The sequence below is a fragment of the Bactrocera neohumeralis genome, chromosome 6 (genome assembly GCF_024586455.1).
Source record: "Bactrocera neohumeralis isolate Rockhampton chromosome 6, APGP_CSIRO_Bneo_wtdbg2-racon-allhic-juicebox.fasta_v2, whole genome shotgun sequence".
In the NCBI taxonomy this organism is placed as follows: domain Eukaryota; kingdom Metazoa; phylum Arthropoda; class Insecta; order Diptera; family Tephritidae; genus Bactrocera; species Bactrocera neohumeralis.
This window is the reverse complement of record NC_065923.1, coordinates 62,819,815-62,842,683: the sequence shown is the minus strand read 5'-3', so window position 1 is coordinate 62,842,683 and position 22,869 is coordinate 62,819,815. Positions and strand designations below refer to the sequence as shown.

The 22,869-nt window shown below is 33.9% G+C and overlaps 1 protein-coding gene across 1 annotated transcript; it reads right to left on the bottom strand.

The window, feature by feature from the left end:
- Positions 1–12,308: 12,308 nt before the first annotated feature.
- On the bottom strand, positions 12,309–22,540 carry LOC126763189 (phospholipase B1, membrane-associated). The gene is made up of 6 exons (XM_050480479.1): positions 21,971–22,540; positions 14,066–14,285; positions 13,658–14,001; positions 13,106–13,559; positions 12,892–13,018; positions 12,309–12,745 (listed from the first exon to the last, which is right to left on the bottom strand). The coding sequence occupies exons 2-6, from the start codon at positions 14,261–14,263 to the stop codon at positions 12,594–12,596; spliced, it is 1,275 nt and encodes a 424-aa protein (XP_050336436.1). The 5' UTR covers positions 14,264–14,285; positions 21,971–22,540; the 3' UTR covers positions 12,309–12,593.
- Positions 22,541–22,869: the final 329 nt, after the last annotated feature.

Below are 22,869 nucleotides of genomic sequence, written 5' to 3'. Positions count from 1 at the left end.
CATACTCTTGTAGAACTCCCAAAGGTGATCTAGTCACTGATGCCCAGAGCATACTTAAATTATGGAGGGAACACTTCTCCAGCCTGCTGAATGGCAGTGAACGCACAACACTAGGAGAAGGAGAACCCGATTCCCCAATCGATGACGATGGAGCAGACGTTCCATTACCCGACCATGAAGAAGTTCGAATAGCAATTGCCCGCCTCAAGAACAACAAAGCGGCAGGGGCCGACGGACTGCCGGCCGAGCTATTCAAACACGGCGGCGAAGAACTAATAGGGAGCATGCATCAGCTTCTTTGTAAAATATGGTCGGACGAAAGCATGCCCAACGATTGGAATTTAAGTGTGCTATACCCAATCCATAAGAAAGGTGACCCCACAATTAGCGCCAACTACCGTGGCATTAGCCTCCTCAACATCGCGTATAAGGTTCTATCGAGCGTATTGTGTGAAAGATTGAAGCCCACCGTCAACAAACTGATTGGACCTTATTAGTATGACTTAGAAAATAAGAACTGACCAGATTTTTACCATGCGCCAAATCTTGGAAAAGACCCGTGAAAGCAGAATTGACACACACCATCTCTTCGTCGATTTCAAAGCTGCTTTCGACAGCATGAAAAGGAGCTGCCTTTATGCTGCGATGTCTGAATTTGGTATCCCGCAAAACTAATACGGCTGTGTAAACTGACGTTGAGCAACACCAAAAGCTCCGTCAGATTCGGGAAGGACCTCCCCGAGCCGTTCGATACCAAACGAGGTTTCAGACAAGGCGATTCCCTATCGTGTGACTTTTTCAACCTGCTTCTGGAGAATATAGTTCGAGCTGCAGAACTTAATAGAGAAGGTATCATCTTTTATAAGAGTGTACAGCTGCTGGCGTATGCGCGCCGTTAGTTCTGCTTTCTCCAGACTGGACAAGGAAGCAAAACAAATGGGTCTGGCAGTGAACGAGGGCAAGACGAAATATCTCCTGTCATCAAACAAATAGTCGTCGCACTCGCGACTTGGCTCTCACGTCACTGTTGACAGTCATAACTTTGAAGTCGTAGATAATTTCGTCTATCTTGGAACCAGCATAAACACCACCAACAATGTCAGCGTGGAAATCCAACGCAGGATAACTCTTGGCAACAGGGGCTACTTCGGGCTGAGTAGGCAATTTAGAAGCAAAGTCCTCTCTCGACAAACAAAAACCAAACTCTATAAGTCACTCATAATTCCCGTCCTGCTATATGGTGCAGAGGCTTGGACGATGTCAACAACTGATGAGTCGACGTTGCGAGTTTTCGAGAGAAAAGTTCTGCGAAGAATTTATGATCCTTTGCGCGTTGGCCACGGCGAATATCGCGTTCGATGGAACGGCGAATATCGCATTCGATGGAACGATGAGCTGTACGAGATATATGATGACATTGACATAGTTCAGCGAATTAAAAGACAGCGGCTACGCTGACTAGGTCATGTAGTCCGAATGGACGGAAACACTCCAGCTCTGAAAGTATTCGACGCTGTACCCGCCGGGGGAAGCAGAGGAAGAGGAAGACCTCCACTCCGTTGGAAGGATCAGGTGGAGAAGGACCTGGCTACGCTTGGAATACCCAATTGGCGCCACGTAGCGAAAAGAAGAAACGACTGGCGCGCTGTTGTTAACTCGGCTATAATCGCGTAGGCGGTGTCTACGCCAATTAAGAAGAAGAAGAAGATATATGCACTTATGTTAATAAGAGCACATTCAAATGTTCATGAATAAGACCATAATTTGAACACTTGAAAGTACCAAAATTTGCTAACATATCCAGGGCAACAAAAAAATGTTTTGGCAGAGCTGTGTCATTATTTCTTATGTATATACAAATTGTACGCTACTTTCTGATATGGAATGAAAAATATTACCGAGTAATTGTGAATTAATGTCCATAATAAGTAATTATTTATTTAGCCGTGTCCGTATGTCTGTATATACGCTTTTTTGAGACATCGATTTGAAACTTTGCAAACATTTTTTTCTATGGAGGAAGCAGCTTATTTGTCGGAACCGCAGAATTGATCGATCAAATTGAAGGCCTTGTGTGCTAAATCATTTTCCACGACAACGTTAAAATCTTCCCGAACATATAACGGTAGTTAGAAGCATGTTGCAAACAACTATCGATTACCAGCATTACAAAAATTGGAAGTAATCTAAACTTGACTTTTGACCTTTTTTGTTTTCTGGTTTACAAAAATTGTTGCATATACAAAGGGGTAAAATTATACAACGGAACAGAATTAGAGCCGTTTATTAGTATTGGTAGAGACCGGAAACAACGGTTTTAAGGCCAAAACCGGTTTTAAAGTTGAAACGGGAAATCAATCCAGGGAATCAGCGAAAATTTGTAGAAAAACCTTCTTTCGGGCCTTGGAACAATTGACTGCGTCTGACTACTTCCGCATTTTTTGCATAAACAAAGGAGCAAAATGGTACACCGGGAGCTGAGCATAATTTGATCTGGATGTTAGATTAGGTAGTTGCAAATATTTATGTTTTCTAATATTCTACAGATAAGCACAACGTTGAACAAATAACGCTATGGCCAAAAATTCTCTCAATCGAACCAAAACTTTTCAAGCCCCGAAAATGCGGAACTTAGAGTCTTTAGTTGACTTCTGACCGAAAATATCGATCATTGTGTGAGATATATAATTGAAATTCAGAGAGAATCGCATCCTAGTCTGTATCCGTGAGTTAAATCGAGTCAATACTTCCCTGAGCCCCCTTGTACCTAATATAAATATTTTCGAACTTCCGGGTAACTTTATATCGAATACATCGGGCAATATGTGAGTTATCTTAATAAAATTGGGAAAGCGTGTTTTCGTCATAACGGTGTATATTTGCGCCTAAAATGGATAAAATCGGGTGAAAAGTCACCCTAGGCCCTACTAACTAACAAGCCTGTACCTGAAAGTATCACCCACGCTTTGTTTCGTATGAAATGTTTGGTTATACTCTGCCTCAGCTCTTCCTTACTGGTTTTGTTTTTGCTTTTCTTCTCAATCAAACAAACAGAACTCAATTCGCATCTTTCTTAAATACTCTTCTTTAGGCTACTTTTACTCCACTTACAATGTATGGTGAGTAATGTGTAAAGTCGTAGCTGTTGTTTTTGGTGTAGTTGAATGACACTTGAAAAATAAGCCGTTTTGATACATAAGTGCACTAACATGATAAAAATTATGTTTTTTCAATATACATATATTAGAGTATTATAGTTTTATAAGACTTGGGCATATTCACTGTTCTTGCTGACGTCATAACTGTACAACTTCTTTGCCTATTTTTTCTCCGAATTTCGCTAGAAAATTTCGAGAGTTGTTTAGAATTCCACCTAGAAGTTATTAAGTGCTATCTAAGATGCTGTTAAGTCACAGTGGTTGCAAGTTTTCAGTAAAATCTTCAAGTACCCTATTGTTTACTACCAGACTTTCATTTACGTCACTAGGCCCATTTCAATGTAGTGCTCCACACGCTTTCTAAATTTCTGTCAAATCATTTTTTATTATATTTTCTTATTATTCGAAAACCTGTGTTAATTATACCCTGAACAGGGTATATTAAGTTTGTCACGAAGTTTGTAACACCCGGAAGGAAGCGTCGGAGACCCTATAAAGTATATACATATATAAATGATCAGTATGTTGAGTTGAGTCGATTTAGCCATGTCCGTCTGTGTGTCTGTCCGTCCGTCTGTATATATATATACGAACTAGTCCCTCAGTTTTTAAGATATCGTTTTGAAATTTTGCAAACGTCATTTTCTCTTTAAGAAGCTGCTCATTTGTCGGAACGGCCGATATCGGTCCACTATAACATATAGCTGTCATACAAACTGAATGATCGGAATCAAGTTCTTGTATGAAAAACTTTCACATTTGACAAGATATATTCACGAAATTTGGTATAGATTATTTTCTAAGGCAACAATGTAATCTCCGAAAAAATTGTTCAGATCGGATTACTATAGCATATAGCTTCCATACAAACTGAACACATAGTTAGTAAAATAAATGCACCTGTGAATGGTATTTAGCTTCGGTGCAACCGAAGTTAACGTTTTTTCTTGTTTGATAGTTGACATGCCTACTAACAATAATATGGCTTAATATTAATTCGGAAAAGTAGTTAGGAACCCACAAGCTTTGAAACCCTTTGCCTGGTCAAATACTTATTAAATTCATCCCCATTTTATAAAGCAGACTTAGCAAACGCATTAAATGACGTCACCTAAAGTTTACGTAGTTTGTGGGATATATTACAAATTTTCTGAAAGTAACTCTATACTTAACCTCAAAGATCATACCAAAATTTAGATTAAATGCCATAATATTAGTTTTCTTAGAACTGGTCATGTACCAGTCTTTGATTTACGGCTGAAAATCTTATTGAAATTCGAATTACACTTTTAATTGGGTACTATTTTAGGCAGGCAATCTTAAAATCTCTTCAGAAATGCTGTTAAAAAATACAAAGCCATATTTTTAATTTATCACTTTTTCGAACAATATTATTGAGGTAGCATCCTTCGTCTCTCCCCTCATTGCTATTAAGCTAGATCTATAATATATAAGTGTAATTAGTTTTATCATTAGTAATCTAATCTTAGATGTACGAAAGGTGGAACTGAAAATTACAGAAATTAAATTGATTAAGCTGCTTTCCGTGAACGCATAAAACATTGCATAGTAATAAATATTTATTTGCTGATTATGAAGGCTGAGTGCAAAAGCAAACAATTAACTAGTTATTAATTTTAAATTGCACTTATAAAATGCTGATTTGTTATTGAATTGAAGAAACGAGTTTATATATCCACCTGTTTTATACTTTATTTAAATATAACGTGAGTCAGGTTGTTCGATTTCGCACAAACATGCTTTAAAAGAGACTAAGCTTCTGTAATTGCTTAAAATCGGAGGAAAGTTTACAGATATCGTTTAAGGGGGTATTCTTGTCTAGGATTTTGAAAAAATCGATTTTTTTCGTGCATATCTTGAAAGTTTAGACTTTCAAAAATATGTCCTTGGAAAGATTTTTCAAAGTTCGACGTATTTTCGGAGATAAAGCCGATTTTGTGACATGGCGTCCGTGTTCACTAGAATTGTCTCCTAAACTTTAAACGCGTTTTTCGCAAAACTGACTTTTTCGGAACGCTACTCACGATTTCTCAGGTTCTACTAAACCGATTTACTTGAAATTTTTATAGAGTCTTCTTTATAGGCTTGTCTATGGTTGGAACTAGCCCCATTCCCAAATTTTTATTTTTATTATTTTTAAAAAATTCGAAATAGTCAGAAAAAGTGATCCAAAAAAACTTTTTTTTTCAGGCAGTCGCCATTTTGTGAAAAAATTTTTTTCCCACTTTTCCGTAGTTCCGGCTATTGCGACATTATTCTAGATTAATAATCTTTTTTTTTGGTTTCAGATAACTAGGAGGGTTGAAATCATGGGTATGGTCACGTGGAAATTTTTAGAGACCCCCCACTTCGTCAGCTCATAATTTTTGAAATTTTTTACTTTTTTTAGTTTTTTAATTTTTTTCTGTACTCTTCTAAAATTAACAAATAACTAATAAAAAATGGATGGTAAAAATATTAATTGCCTTTTTTTTACGACACTTTAAAAATTACCTGAAATTCATGCTTCTAGACCAGAATACCCCCTTAATATCCTTAAATTTTGAAATTTAAGGTGTGGTTCATTTGTAAAACTTTAAGAATATCTGAGTCATTGTAAGCATGCCCAACGATTGGAATTTAAGTGTGCTATGCCCAATCCATAAAAAAAGGAGACCCCACAATCTGCGCCAACTACCGTGGGGTTAGCCTCCTCAACATCGCATATAAAGTTCTATCGAGCGTATTGTGTGAAAGATTAAAGCCCACCGTCAACAAGCTGATTGGACCTTATCAGTGTGGCTTTAGACCTGGAAAATCAACAACCGACCATATATTCTCCTTGAGCCAAATCTTGGAAAAAACCATTGAAGAGAGAATCGACACACATCACCTCTTCGTCGATTTCAAAGCTGCTTTCGACAGCACGAAAAGGAGCTGCCTTTATGCCGCGATGTCTGAATTTGGTATCCCCGCAAAACTAATACGGCTGTGTAAACTGACGTTGAGTAACACGAAAAGCTCCGTCAGAATAGGGAAGGACCTCTCCGAGCCGTTCGACACCAAACGAGGTTTCAGACAAGGTGATTCCCTATCGTGCGATTTCTTCAACCTCCTTCTGGAGGAAATAGTTCGAGCTGCAGAACTAAATAGAGAAGGTACCATCTTTTATAAGAGTGTACAGCTGCTGGCGTATGCCGATGATATTGATATCATCGGCCTCAACATCCGCGCCGTCAGTTCTGCTTTCTCCAGACTGGACAAGGAAGCAAAAGAAATGGGTCTGGCAGTGAACGAGGGCAAGACGAAATATCTCCTGTCATCAAACAAACAGTCGTCGCACTCGCGACTTGGCACTCACGTCACTGTTGACAGTCATAACTTTGAAGTTGTAGATAATTTCGTCTATCTTGGAACCAGCGTAAACACCACCAACAATGTCAGCCTAGAAATCCAACGCAGGATAACTCTTGCCAACAGGTGCTACTTCGGACTGAGTAGGCAATTGAGAAGCAAAGTCCTCTCTCGACAAACAAAAACCAAACTCTATAAGTCACTCATAATTCCCGTCCTGCTATATGGTGCAGAGGCTTGGACGATGTCAACAACTGATGAGTCGACGTTGCGAGTTTTCGGGAGAAAAGTTCTGCGAAAGATTTATGGTCCTTTGCGCGTTGGCCACGGCGAATATCGCATTCGATGGAACGATGAGCTGTGCGAGATATATGATGACATTGACATAGTTCAGCGAATTAAAAGACAGCGGCTACGCTGGCTAGGTCATGTTGTCCGGATGGATGAAAACACTCCAGCTCTGAAAGTATTCGACGCTTTACCCGCTGGGGGAAGCAGAGGAAGAGGAAGACCTCCACTCCGTTGGAAGGACCAGGTGGAGAAGGACCTGGCTACGCTTGGAATATCCAATTGGCGCCACGTAGCGAAAAGAAGAAACGATTGGCGCGCTGTTGTTAACTAGGCTATAATCGCGTAAGCGGTGTCTACGCCAATTAAGAAGAAGAAGAGTCATTGTAGGGGAACATGGCCTTTCTTTCTTCTATTTTCGGCGATCTTAAATATATTTTAGATTTCCTTAGTACGATGCTATGAGTCGCAACACGGAAAAAGTTTTTTTTTAAATCTGTATATATAACTCTTAAATAAATTTTTTTTTTAATTAATATACATCATTATTATTAATATATTTATTATTATTATTATGAGTAGTAGTAGAATTTATTAATATAAATGAGGGTGAGGGGGCGAACATTTAGACTCTTTCTCCACCATTATCCACCTTCGGAGACCCAGGAGACATAGCCGAAGCTGAAATTAGCCGTTCCAACAATTTTATGAAAGCCTCAAACCGTTTTGAGCGCGTGAGGGTTTTATGAAATATTATATAAGAGTTTATTAGGTACCAAAACGGACTGGTGTTCTAAGCTGTCCAAGTGAGAACCTTGTTAGCACTTAACCTAACATAACCTAAGGACTTAATTTTGATCAGTCTGTTTGGATGACAGTTACCGTATATTATATGGGTCCAATATCAGCGTTTCCGAGAAATGGCCAACTTCTAAAGAACCGATGAATAGCTCACAAATTTATAGACGGGCTGACTCAGCTCGTCATGCTGATCATTCGTATATACGTTTAATCGGATCACCGACGTTTCCTTTTGGTTGTTACAAACTTCATGGCAAACTTAATATACTCTTTTCAGGGTATACATATTAGCTGTGCTTAGTTAGTTCTCTAAGCTCATGCTAATAAAATCATAGCTTACTCCAACATTACGTATGCATATGCATCTGAAAATAAGATTTGCGTGAATCTTAATTTATGAGAGGTCAATACGATTAGAATTTACGACAATTTCAAAGTGAAGCCTGCTTTATATATTTTTTTTTAATTAGTACCTACTATTAACTTAAATATTGTCATAAAAATCAACAATGACTCAACCTACGCTGAATTATTCAAACTATAAGCAGTTATAATTGAACTTGAAGTACCCCACATGCATATGTACATATATATGTATGTATACTAGGGTGATTCAAAAAAAATTTTTTTTTTCAATTGGTACTCGCAAAAATAGGTTCCTAGACACCTCTAAGAAAGCCTCTCCAAATATGAGTTTTTAATTGTAACGGGAAGGTCCTCCGCCTTACGGTTTTCTATTTTTTCGTATTATCAGATAGAAAAATTTATAACTCGCTTCCAACTACTTGAAAAAATATCTTGTTAATTAGGTTTTGTAGGAAATTGAATGCTCTAAAATATGGTCTCTTATGATTTTTTCGTAAACTCAACCGTTTAAAAGATATTAACGGTTGAAATACGACTATTTTTGGGAAAATATTTCTTAAAAATTTTATAACTCAATGAAAAAAAATTATTATTTACCTTCTTAGAAATATTTGAAGAGGCTTTCTTAATATTTTTGCGAGTACAATTGAAAAAAAAAAATTTTTTTGAATCACCCTAATGTATACATACGTAAAATATGCAGTTTACAATGATTTATTAAATTTACTGTAAATAATCACCAGCCATTCACTGAATGAGCGCATATCTGTTGTAAGTTTACGATAACTACTATACTACCGACATACAAGGTCTGTCGCAAAAGAAACAGGACTGTTAAAAAAACAACAAAAAATTAATATTTTTCAAAAGTTATATTTTTTATTCAAAGCAGTTTCCTTGTGCTTCGATACAGCGTTTAGCCCGGTCAATTAGCATTTCAAATGAGTGTTTAAGGTCATTTTTCGGAATGCTCTTGAGAATATCGGTCGTCCCCTTTTGGATAGCTGAAATGTCCTGAAACCAGTGTCCTTTCATGGGCAAATGAAGTTTTCCAAATAGGTAAAAATCACAGGGTGCCAGATCAGGTGAGTAGGGTGAGTGATTATTGGTTAATATGGAGTTTTTTGTCAAAAAATCAGTGACAAGCGTCGACCGATGACACGGCGCATTATCGTGCAACAGGCGTCAGGACCCTGCCTCACGGTATTGTGGTCGAGCACGACGAATGCGTGACAAAAGACGCTTCATAACACCAAGGTAAAACACAGCATTAATCGTTTGGCCAGGTGGGACGAACTCTCGGTGTACAATACCCTCGGAATCGTAAAAACAAATCAGCATTGTCTTTATTTTTGACTTCTGAAGAAGACCGACTTCTGATGGTCACAGAGGTCCTCACAACCTTCTTGGAATCACTTAAACCACTCATGCACATTACTACGGGACAGGCACTGATCACTATAAACTTTCTTCATCATTTGAAATGTTTCAGTAAACGTTTTCCCAAGTTTAAAACAAAATTTAATTTGCTCTTAGTTCAAAATGCATTTTACTGTCACTTTTTGATCGATAACATCGATTGTCTTAAAATTTTTACGAAATGTCCACAAGAGATCAAACTTTTTATTTCATATCCCCACCAATAGGTGGCGCTACCAGAAACAGTTATATTTAAAAAGTTCTGTTTCTTTTGCGACAGACCTTGTATCTGATCGTCAGTTGTATGTGTCCATTACACACTTGCTGTTGGTTCGAAACTCAATAGAATAAGAAACTATATAATTTTTAATTAGTTTCATGCGAAAGTAAGACGAAAAGTATGTATATTAACTTGAAAAAATAGCAATAAAAGATTCTTAATAAAATCAGACGTGTGGTAAGCTAAAAAGCTACAGCGCTCTCGTTTGCTGCTGAACTTCGGCCTCAAATTTAAGAATTACAGTAAAATTACTACAAAATTCCAGCATGTAAATAAACAGTTGAGTGTCGCACGTTTAGCGGTTTAATTCTAGCTTATTGAACTTGACCAATTTTTCGCAAGCCGGTAGTCAATGCAAACAACGGCGAATGAGTGAGTGACAGCTCGTGCAACTGTAAGTGCTTGTGTTGCATTACAGACAACAATACAAATGCAAGTCATCGCGATTTTCGGTTTTATTAATTGAACAAGTGGTTTCGGCTTACCCAGTGTATCTGTATTTACATAAGTTATTATGTAATGACTTGAAAAAATTTTGCCTATATAATTTTTCTCCAAATTTCATCTCACTGCACATATTATTCAGCTATAGCTAACGCATTCACCCTGTAGACTGGTAGCTCATTGACCCATTTGCTCATTTACGGTAGTTAATATCGCTAAAGGCCAACTTTGTACGTCTAGCTTAGAATTTAAATGCTGTTTTCTTTACACAGCTTCATACAATGAACTACGTGTGAGTGCATATTTGTATGTATTCGTTTTAAATTTTCCGCTTAATTAAAAGCAAACTACAATAAAGTGTTTAATTACAAGCCTATTTTACTATGTATGTAGCCATATAAGCTTGTAATTAAATTCTTTAATGTAATGTAATATAGCGCAAAATAAGCGTTCTCTCCATTAGTTTTCAACAGGGTTGCGAATAATGCATTTAAGAACAATTTGTTGTTTTTTCTAATTCCACATACTGGTTAAAAATATATATACAAAAATGATTAATACCAAATAGCGGATTGAAAAAAAAAAATAAGCAAAATAGACCGAAGCATATAAATAAGAATTTAAAGATAGGATCTGTTTTAGAACTCACTTTTTCGGGTTTGCGTACTTCATTCAAATCAAAAAATAATATTTTCAATTTTTAGTTCCAAACATCTTTGATTAAAAAATAAAAATCAAATTTTTAATTTAAAATTTATATAATTTTTAATTTTATTTCAAATTTAATTCTAAATCTCACCATGACAACCAATTATTGATTTTAAAAAATCGCAACCCTGAAGAACTATTACAGCGCCCTGCACTAGAGTCTTGTAAAGTCACGTTTTTACTTTAACTTTGATTTTCAATGTAAGTTATGTCGAACTAAAGGTTACTCCAACTAGAATACTTCCTTCAATAGCTTCGCTCTATGGACTTTTGAAAAGTTCCGAGAAGATCTGGACGTTTTCGATCCAAATTATGTTCAGCGATGAAGCCCATTTTTAGCTCAATGGGTATGTATGTTAACAAGCAAACTGCCGCATGTGGGACGAGAGTAACCTGAAGATATTCAAAGGCTGCAATTTTATCCAGAAAAACAACGGTTTGGTGTGGCAAAAATGATGCCGAACGTAACCGTCAATGGCTACCATTATCGCGCCATTGAAGGTGAAATTGAAGGTCGTGATCTCGGCGACATTTGGTTTCAACAAGACGGTGCTAATTCTTGTATATCGCAGCAATCAAAGAATTTATTGAGAGAACACTTTAGTGAGAAGATAATTCCATATTTTGGGCCGGTCGATTGGCCACCAAGATCGTCTGATAGCACACTGTTAGACTTTTTACTGTATGGGATATGAAAGCCTAAAATCTAAAGTCTATTCGGACAATCCCGTCTCGTTTCAGGCCTTGGAGCAAAACTTCACGGGTGTATTCCGAAGTCGAAACGCTCGAACGAATCGTCGAAAATTGAACTCAATAATGAATGGATCATCTGACGTAGCCGCGGCCAACATTTGAAAGAGATAATTTTCAAAAAATAAATGCTAAAGAATGTTCTTTCGAATGATAATAAGCATTCCCCAATAAATTTGAATTTTTTGTGTTTTTTTCTTTAAAAAAGTAGGGAAACTCGAAATGGATCGCCCTTTATATAATGTTGTTAAACTAAGTTTTCAATTACGCTTTTAGTTCGATACATATTCTCCAACTCCTTTGACGCGTCTAAAAAATAAATTTCAGGAGGTCTGCAAAGTATGTTTTCGAAGCGTACTTCTTCTTTGGACTCAAATTTCTGCCTGGCAGCTGCTTACATATAACCTAACTCAATAAATTTAGTGGTGTCGACGGCGTTCGTGTTGGAAGAACACTTTTTTCTTCACAAAATGGGGCCTTTCTCTGCAATTCAACGTCAAATCGGCTCAATATTTTGAAGCTCTTTGACCATTTTGCCCTTCTCCAAGTAGTTGATGTTGATCACAAGATGTAAATATCAGAAAACTGAACTTATTACCTTTCTGACCGATGGAATCCCGAGTGAAGTTCACTACTTCGATGGTTCATTGGACTCTAATGTGTACCACGTTTTGTCGACAGTAACTATACAATAAATGACTAGCTTTTTCCGCATTTTAATAAAAACAACTTTCATATCATTAATTTAAGGAATAGACTTGTCACATTTGCGTTCATTTCTATAATTATCAACTTAATTGCAAATAATACAGTTCATTGTTTTACTTCACAAGTATCACGTGTACAAGCATTCATTTTACAAAATAATTACTCTACAATTAGTTCATGCATTTTTATAAAAAGCAATCTAAATACATTCTTATTATATTATCACAGAGTTTAATTACACGACTAACTATAAACTACATATAAATATCTATAATTAGAGAATACCGCTAATGGGTGACGGGGGTTGTGGTGCAAAGTCAAACAAGAAAATCTTTAGCGCTATTAACACGTGTCACTAAGTAAGGACGCGCCTCTGTGGGACAGCGGAATGTCTTCAATAAGGTAGGTTGATCCATAATACTTTTATTGTCGTCGTCTTCAAGCATATTATTCCAGAGATAGTTGGCGCCTGAGAGAAAGATAATTTAGTAAGGAAATTTTTTTATATTAAAAAATTATAAAAATAAATATAAACACTTAAAAAATATATGTTTATAAAATATTCGATATTTAAAACAAATTTTTTGTGAAAACAAAATATATTCAAAAACTTACTAATAGCATGTCCACGCTGACTCAAATGGAAGCAGTCCTCGGACAGAAATTTTAATTTCATTGCGTCATCGTTACTGGGAAAGAAACCTTCGAATAGTGTAAATGGCTGCAGATTAATGGTGAATGTCTTTAAATAAAAAAAACAAAAACATAGTATATTACATTTTCAAAAATTTGTGGGAATAATCTAAATAAAACTGGATTCATTACGCACCTCCGTATTAAACTCGTCTCTATTCACGATCTCTTTGTCCTTCGCAACCCAGTCTTTCATCAGCTTTATCATTCTTACCAATTGCGGCTTGGGCTTACCCACTAAACAAGGGCACTCGAATGTCAAGGTCGTATGACAAACTGGCGTTTTCGTACTCAAAGGCACTAGGAATTCCAAGTTTGGCGATGGCACTACATTTATAATGAGACGTGGCACATTATCACGTAAATAACGAAAAGTCTTCACCATATTTTCTTCATGCTGCTTGATCGCATCCTCTGGGCGTGGCAGAAAACAGACGTCTGAACAAAAGTCGTTATTACCAATGAGCAAAGTGATAAGCTTCCAATCTGTGGTCATATTCACTTTCGGATCACGTGACAAGCGTTTGACCAGCACTTGCGCTTCGTAAGGTATGTCACGTGACATGGCGCCCAACTCAGCGACGTTGAATCTGTGTTCAGAAGTTGGGAGAAGCAATTAATAAACAACAAAAAATGTATCTAAATAAAAACATTTCAAATATAAATTTAACCTAAAAACTTCACTCACTTCGAACTGCGATCGGTGGAGAGCCCATCTTTCAGCGAGTAGCCATACAAGTTTGGATTGAATTCCTTCAAAATATTTGGCATCGTTAAATATTGTCGCCAAGTGCCTTGTCCACCAATACTCCAGACCATACCGCGATTCTCTACCGTAATGTGTAATAAATTTGTCGCGAAAATACCGTTACCAGCTGTTAGTGAATCACCCATAGCACCCACGATATCTATATCACCGGGTCGTAAACGATGCACCGATGTCGGGCGTGTTTCACTGCGTTTTCCGGGTCCATTCAGCGCATCGCAGAAATTCACCAACGAACGCGCGCGTGTATTGAGATTTTGTGTTTTCTAAAAAAAGAGCAAATTTAAACTTGTCGAAGTGACACAATTTTTATAACTACTATCCACTTACACCCATATCGCGCACAAGTTGTCGATTATCCGGATTGTCGCCTGAACGCCCGACAAAATTTAAGCCAATCAAACGTAATGGTCGATACAAGTTACGCAATGTGACATCCAACGAAGTGCGTTGTGCCAGCACAGGGTGACAGTTGTGACACAGTAGTGCACAGAGCAATATGTAGTATTTAATTGGTGTGGTGTGCATTTTGTATGTTGTTGTAATTGAGCTGGAATTCAAGAAATAAACATTTATTGGAATTATAATTTCGCATTAAAATAATTTGATTTAGATATATGTACATATATTAGACATATATTTATGTATATCTAACCGGATACAATTAAAATACGCTGTCTCCTTTTCGTTAAAGCTTACGAGTGTCTAAACGAACAAACAACTTGCATAAATCAAGTAGAATAATCTAATAAAAGAGAGATATGGCACTTACGTTACTATATAATGGGTTGTCAAAAAAGTCTTGCGGTATTTTTATTGAATTTTTTTTTTTATTGAAATTGAAATGAATTTTTGATGACTCATGCCCAGCTCTTGACCGATGCTACGGCTGCTACTATGCCGGTCTCTTTCGACCAATTCAGCGATTTTAACGCAATTTTCGACGACAGGCCTTCCGGAGCGTGCCGCATCTTCGACCACCTCTACACCAGAACGAAAACGTTGAAACCATCGTTGTGCGTGGAAACTGTATCGGGTGTGAAACTGTATCGGGTCCATAAACTGCAAAAATTTTATTGGCGACTTGAGATGCATTTTTGCCTTTATCGTAGTAGTACTGTAAAATATGCCATATTTTCTCTTTATTTTGCTCCATGTTTGCGACGCTATAACTCACGAACGACTTAAAAGAAACGACAATCAATCAAACACGTGTTAGCGCGTGAAATGAGCTTTCCAAAAAGGTATAGCATGACCCGATGCGACGAATAAAACTAGAACTATGCGTTTTCAGCGCCAACTAGCGAAAATGCCGCAAGACTTTATTGACAACCTATTATATTATCTATATACTCGCTTCCACTAAAATCTTAGAAAACTAGCAAATAAGACGTTGCTGTTCATTCAGTTGCTTGGTTAAACGTCGAGTAATATTATTATTAAAGAAATTTTAAACCTAAAATAAGATTAAATAAAGTCTTTAAAGAATTATTGAAAATATTGGAATAAAATTTGTTCAAGCCCTTAACTATCAATCTAAAAATGATACAAAAAACAGCTTCAATTTCATGGAGCCTGGGAAACGGAATCCAATTAGGATTGTATTCTTAAGATCTAAATTTAATCTCAACTCGGAAATGGCATAAAATAAACGCTAAACATTTTTCTACCGCTTTTAGTGATATACAATTAAATCCATAAAATATTAGAATATCTCAACAATTAAAGCAACTGCATCATGGTAAGAAAGGGCGTTTACAAATTGCCTAAGTTTGGATACTTGATATCTCCATACCTTTCCATATTGAATGTAAGAAGCGTACTGGTATTTGTTATGAAGACATGAAGTTACAGTCAAAGTTTAAACTTTCTTTTTTGGCTTAATTGGCTTTATACCAAGATGGGACAGTGATTAATCAAGTTAGTATCAGCAAGTATTTTATCATACTAATTTATAAGTAAAGAGCCTTAAAGGGTTATACTATATACCTTTTTTAATTTCAAAAAATCGAAATTTTTTTATTGCTTTATCTTAAAGAACAACTCCTTGAGAACATTTTCTCAAATTTTCATATAGATTCGAGCAGTAGAAAAAAAGTTACAGCACTTCGAACCGCGCGCCTCTTCGCGGCCCCAAACCCGAACTTGAAACATTAAACTCGAAATGGTGTTTTTTGAAAAATGACTTCGAGGTGACGTGGATTGGCGAAAAACTACTGAACCGATTTTCCTTACATTTTTTTTTTTAATGTTCGTAATGAAATTTTTCTGTGCTTGAACGATCGACTCTTTACGCACAAACTTTTTTTCGCCGAAATGAATTTTTTAGTGAAATTTCTAGTGACCAAAAAGTTCATTTTTTGCATAAAACGTTCCCGTGTGCACAAAAAAAAATCATAAAAACGATCGTTCAAGCACAAGGAATAACACTAAACTAATGAAATTTGTTTACTTTTATGATTTCAGTTGACTTGTTCGACCTGGGGAATTGTCACCGCAAGCCTCTGTCAAAAAAAGGCCTCAAATTGATATTTTTCCACGAAACTTGGCACAAACATTGTTAATAAAGTGTACTATCAAAAAATAAAAACATTCGTGTAATGAAATAATTGCTACATACCTAAAAAAAAATCCAAACTTTCCTTTTTTTCTTCGACAAAGAAGGTATATAACCCCTTAAAATAAACTTTGTTCTATGAAAAGATCACTTAGACAACGATCAGTCAACAACAATACATTTGGTGTCTAAAAAATATATGTATGTCTAACAATCTTACAAGAAAATGCTGAAAATACCGCTTTAAATGCAATTGGTGAAATAAAGTAGCAAAGCTCTACCCAAAGATAACAAACAAATAGAGTAATCAAAATTCGACTATATATACGTAATAAACATAACCTAAAATTTTATTTGAGTTAATGAACTTATAATTTGTGCAATAAAAAATTAAGCAAATCATACTACTTTTATGACTCCGCTTTAGTATTCAGTAGCTGTCAACCTTGACCTACATATATTTAATTAGAGTGAAAAGCTTAAGCCACACACAAAAAACGGGAGCAAAAGAAAGCAAAAGTGGGCACGCGTACCGGCATTTACTAAGTTTTTTATTGAAACAGACAGAGCAATGGCATAATATAAAAGTGGTAGTCATAAAACAAAATAGTTAAAAAAATCATTTCCGATACTGCGAGTAACTCATGGCGCGCGCGGCAAACAGTAAACACAGTAGTGAAACAAAACGTGAAAATAAAAGCAAAACAAAGCAAAAAGTCATGCCAAAAAACAGGAAAATAACTGCTTTAACGCCAAAAAAGAGACTGAAAATAAAAATAAAACAAGCATACATATGAACTAGGGTATAAATATGTATATTTTTAATGGCAGCCGCTGTTTGGTTTATTGACCTAACCAAATTAATAACAGTGGATGCGGTTTAGCTACGTTTTTCTTAATCAAATGAACTGAAGTGCGATATTAAACGTGTAATTAAGTATTTAAAACGTTGGCGCTTATACATAACATATGTATGCATGCGTATTTGTTCATATATTTATCGTTTTTGTTTGCCAAAATTGATGATTCAGTGAAGGAAGATGTGATTTATAGGAAATGCATATAGAATAAGTAGTTATTAAAAACTGATATTATAAATAGGAAAATATTAAATATAAAATATCTTAAAAATATTAAAAGAGTGGAGTGAAAACAAAAAATAAAAATATTAGAAATAAAAAAGTAATTATAAATAAAAGTATGATAAAAATGTTTAAATACTGAAAAAATATTTAAGGGATTACTAAAAATGTATTAAAAAAATAATAAAATATGTTTAAATATTGAAAAAAAATTATAAGAATTACTAAAATGTTTTAAATATATTGTTTATATTTCATATACATATATACGTATTTGTCGTTTTTGATTACCAATATTGATAATTCAGTGATGGAAAAAGTGATTTATAGGAAATGCATATAGAATAAGTAGTTATTAAAAACTGATATTATTAATAGGAAAATATTAAATATAAAATATATTAAAAATATTTAAAGAGTGGAGTGAAAACAAAAAATAAAAATATTAGAAATAAAAAAATAATTATAAATAAAATTATGATAAAAATGTTTAAATATTAAAAAAATATTTAAGGGATTACTAAAAATGTATTAAAAAAATAATAAAATATGTTTAAATATTGAAAAAAAAAATTATAAGAATTACTAAAATGTTTTAAATATATTGATTTATCTTTAATATTTAAAAATAATATTGGCAAAAACTAAAAAAAATTTAGTAAATCTAGTCTTATACTAACATATATTTCTTTCATACCTGATTTTTTGCACAAAAAAGATTTGTTTATCAAAGCTATTTACAAATATTTATAAAAACTAGTAATTTTAGTAATAAAAGAAAAACAGGAATGTTTAAAAATTAGTTTTTTTACAACGACAGCACATTCTACTCTTAATAATTTCTAAAAATAAATCGCTTTCTTGTTATTATAATTAGCAGCTATTTAATGTGTAGTTTTTTGTCTATTACGCAAAATCCTTCGTTCCACGATATTTTTACATTTATAATGATTTCTTTATTAACGCTGATCTGCTGTTCTTTTTTTACGTCTTTTCGCAAAAGTTATGCCACTGACTCCGAAGAGCGAGTGGCCACTATTACTGATCCAACATATTAGCTGGCTTTATTTCTATATCTCGCTCATATTTCTCCTAGGTCGTTTTGCCGATGCGTTGTAGCTAATTTTGTTAATTTTGTTTATTTGTGGATATTTCGAATCTTCATCGATTTGTTAAGTTAATTCGCAAACGAATGCGAAAACAATGACGTGTGTCTTTTTACATTTTCGCGATTAGAATAATACGGAAGAAGATGAAAAAAAGATGTTCAAATATATGGCTGTAATAATTATATAATTTGGCAACTTGCTTATTGTTAAATAAAGCGCATAACAATTTCATGTTTGTTTCAAAATTATTTTGAAAAAAAAAACGTTTAAATTATCTCTCTAACGGTCTCTTTGTTATTTTTTATACCTAACTGCTCTTATTTTTTGATGCACATCTAAATTTTATACAAAAATGAAAGCTTCATCACATTCCGCAGTTCCTCGGGATGTCTGTTTGATTGAAATGAAATTATATTTATGTATAAATTAATTAAAAAATTTGAATGTGAATAATTTTTCTAACTCAACGGTACAAGAAGCTTTTACATTACCTTCTAATTGAAAACATAAGATTTTGTGTACAATTTTGATTAACTCTAGTCAATATATGAACCTACGAGGGATGGAATGCTGCACGACTTGACTACGCCGCTCAACAATATATAACTACAGAGAAATAAACAAAAATTCATTATAAGGGTTTATATAGCCGTCCGTGCGATAAGCGCGATCACTTCAGCAATTTAATAACCATAGCTATACTCTGAACTTATGAACGTGCAATTGGTACAGGAATCAGCTAAGGCACTCAAAGAGACTAGAAAATTATTGTCCAAACTCTCTCGCATCACAGTTGCAAAATTATTTTGAGTAAATATAGACTTAAGATTAACTAGAGCCAGTATCTGAAGTTACTGACGATCAAGTGGTAGGTGACTCGGCTATGACGTTTCAAAAGTGCAGTAGCCAACGACAGTAGAAAGATTTTAAGCTCACTATTTTAGGTTTATTAAACTAAAATTAATTCAACTGTTTTACATATCAATCAGCAAATTAATTCATTTATAACAAATATCGCTTCTCTTCTTTCGTCTCTTAAAAAAGCAAAACCCAAAATCTCATTCAACTTTTACTCAAATTATGCCGCACATCAACATTTTGCGTTCTCTCATCTATTTTTCAATTAAACAACATTTGATCAGCCATACGATTAGGCACCCTGACACGAAGACCTGCTTATTTTCACTGCCAATGTCTTTCAAGCATTAAAAAAGTGCCTTGCGACTATTGTTTGTATTGCATTTGAATAATTATCATTTCATTGATTTGTTGAAGCATTGTTGGAAATAAAAACATATATTCTCAATGCATAAAACGTGAGCAAACATAATACAGATATTATATTAAAATACAAAAAGCAGTATAAATTTGCATATTCAAACTAGTCTAACGGATGCAAGTTGAGCAAAATCTATGTGCGTTAACTATTTAGATATTTAAAAGTTGTTTTTTGAACACTTTGAGCGTTTCCCACCGGCAGCAGTGCTAAAATTTTCTCACATGTTAAAAAAAATTAGCAATGAAAACAAGTTTGTTTTATAATTTAAAATATTACAAAGCTACATTTTTACGAAAACACAGTTCATTTTACAAAAACAACTATTACAAACTATTTTAAGCAACTAAACTAGAAATGATTGATTTGCTAAAAATAGTTAGTAAGTAGTAGTATTGTTCAAACTAACTAATATGCCATATACCAATAAACCAAAAATATTGAAAACTGTATTACATAAAAAATAGCGTCGAAAATTCACTAGACTTCCTCAATCAATTGTTAAAACCAGTTAGTTTGAGGAAAAATATAAAAATACAATAACGTTTTTCTACTGGATTTCAATTGTATGGCATCTGTGCGCGCGCCAATTTAGAAACTCTCCATTAATTATAGATTTCTATTAATATTACTTCCACATTACTCACGCAGATACGCGCACATCGTCATTAAATATAGTTGATTTCTTTATAAATATATTTTTGTATACAAAATTATCGCTTAAATGGTGTTTAATGTGGTAATTAAGCGTTTAGCGAACACTAAATAGTTAGACTAATAGAATGAGCTTCAATTGGTTATGAAATATAACAAAAAAAACATATGGTTCAAAACAAAATTTTTCGTTAATTTTGTTGAAAAATATTAACCTCATATTTTTTAAAATAGTTTTTACTGCGAAGCTTTTAAACATTTATATATACATAGATTTCGATGTTACGAGGCTTCTTGTCATTCCAAAAGTGGCTTCCGTCATACATAATTTATTTGCTTTGATAGCAATTCGTGAGTAGATAGCTTATCATACATTTTTTAAATAAAGATATGCCCCAGGTGTGCAAAAATTATTATCTAAAATAAATTCTTTGCATTTCGGAATTATATTCTTATAATAACAACGAAAAAATTTATTTATCAAATATTTTTTTTATATAAAGAAATGTCACAGTTGTTCAAAAAAAATTATTTATCAGAAAATTTTTATATTAAGAGATGCCACTGTTATTATAGAAATAGTTTCTGAATATAAAATTATTGTATTTCCGATTTTTTCTTCACCATAGTGTGCATCTCTCCTGAAAATAATTTTCCGCTCAGAAAGTATATTTTTCTGAATCATTTGCGTTAAAAAATTACATTTAAAACTTGACGAGACAAAATTTATTGACAAATTTTACATAAGTAAATACCAATATTTTACTTTAAACAAAAAGTAGCAAAATAAATAAATAAAAAGTATTGAAGGTTTTAGGATGTATTTAAGAAATAATAATAGACCACTTCCGAAACCCATTCCATTACTTTAATGATTTTTACTAAATTCTTTCAATATACAAGGTAACTAATTGCTAAAAACTCAAATTTGAGTTTAATTTCTTTTTGTGAAAAGACTAAATTTTAATTTACGTTCGGATTTTAAAAATCGCATTGGTTGAAAACTAAGAAGCTAATATCTACATTAAAAACTCTGTTAAATAAAAAATGTTGTTTATGTACCTAAGTCAAGAATTACGGATCGAAAGTAGCTACTTGACATTTTTTTAAATTCATTTTGCACTGTTTAATCATTATATTAGTTATTTGGCTCTCATATATACATAAATATGCTGTGCACTGGTGCTTTCTTTTCTAATTTTCACTAAATATTTTAAAACTCTTTATTATTTTTTTTTAAAGGAAATTATATTATTTTATATAAATAAATTTATAAATATTTTAATCAATTAATTATTTTCGATTTGATATTATTTTTATTTTAGTATGAACCAATTCACCAACCACATTTTAAATATTGAGTAAAAATTTTATTTTACCTTCCAAAAAATAATTAATTTTGAAATTTCAACTCTTTTAAATTTAAATAAACAAAGTCAAAGGAACATTTTTTTCATAAGTTCAGAGATATTTTATAAGTATTTAATTAAGGTACAAAAAGCTTGAAAAGGCCTCAAATTTCAACTAAATTACAAAAGACTTAAGACACGAACTCACCTTATGATAATATATTTTATTTTTATTAGAGAATTTCACTTTCTGTTTAATAAACACAGTGGGATCGCTTTTTAGTTTCCAAAATACTATTTCATTTACTATTTTTTTTTATGAATACATATATCACAAATCCACAAATATTAACTTTTCTCTATTTTTATTGCAATTATTTATTTAGTTTTTATATTAATAATAACTTGTTTGTAGAATTTTTACTACTTTTTTACGTCGGAACATAAAATAATAAAATACCACTTTTTACAAATATTATATTATTGCTTTTAGTTTGCTTTACACTCTTATTTATTATTAACAACGTTAATTCAGCGCTTATTGTTTCTATCTATTACCATACAAGTATTTGATAATCATAAATATTATGGAAACTTCTCACTTCTCTTATACTAATGTCACAAGCTCGTGTTAATTTGAAATGTAAGCAAACAAAATTACACTTGGCTTAAAAGCAACGAGTAACTGAATTTATTAAACTCTTTTTCGCAAGCCCGCCAAAGTATTTGTGCGCCACCCGCCGCGCTCAGAATCAGAATCTGACTGTGCACTGCAAATTCTTATTGAGATTATTTTATATCAAATCCGCGACAGCGACAACTAAGCAAACGCACTCACTGAGGCGACTGTGTTCTCGTAGTGGCGGCGCAAGCAGCGGCAGCGACAGCGACGGCATAAGCGAACTCCACTGTAACGGGCGCAAGCGAAATGGAATAAGAAAGAGGATTTGCAATGTGCGACAGCAGCAATTGGCGCAAGTAAAAGTTTGTATAAAATGCTGACAGAACGCTTGTTCTGCTGAAACTCAACTGACTTTGATTAAAGTTGAGATAGAAACGGATTGGAGGCGACAGAAAATGAAACGACAAGCGCAAGCAAACACTACA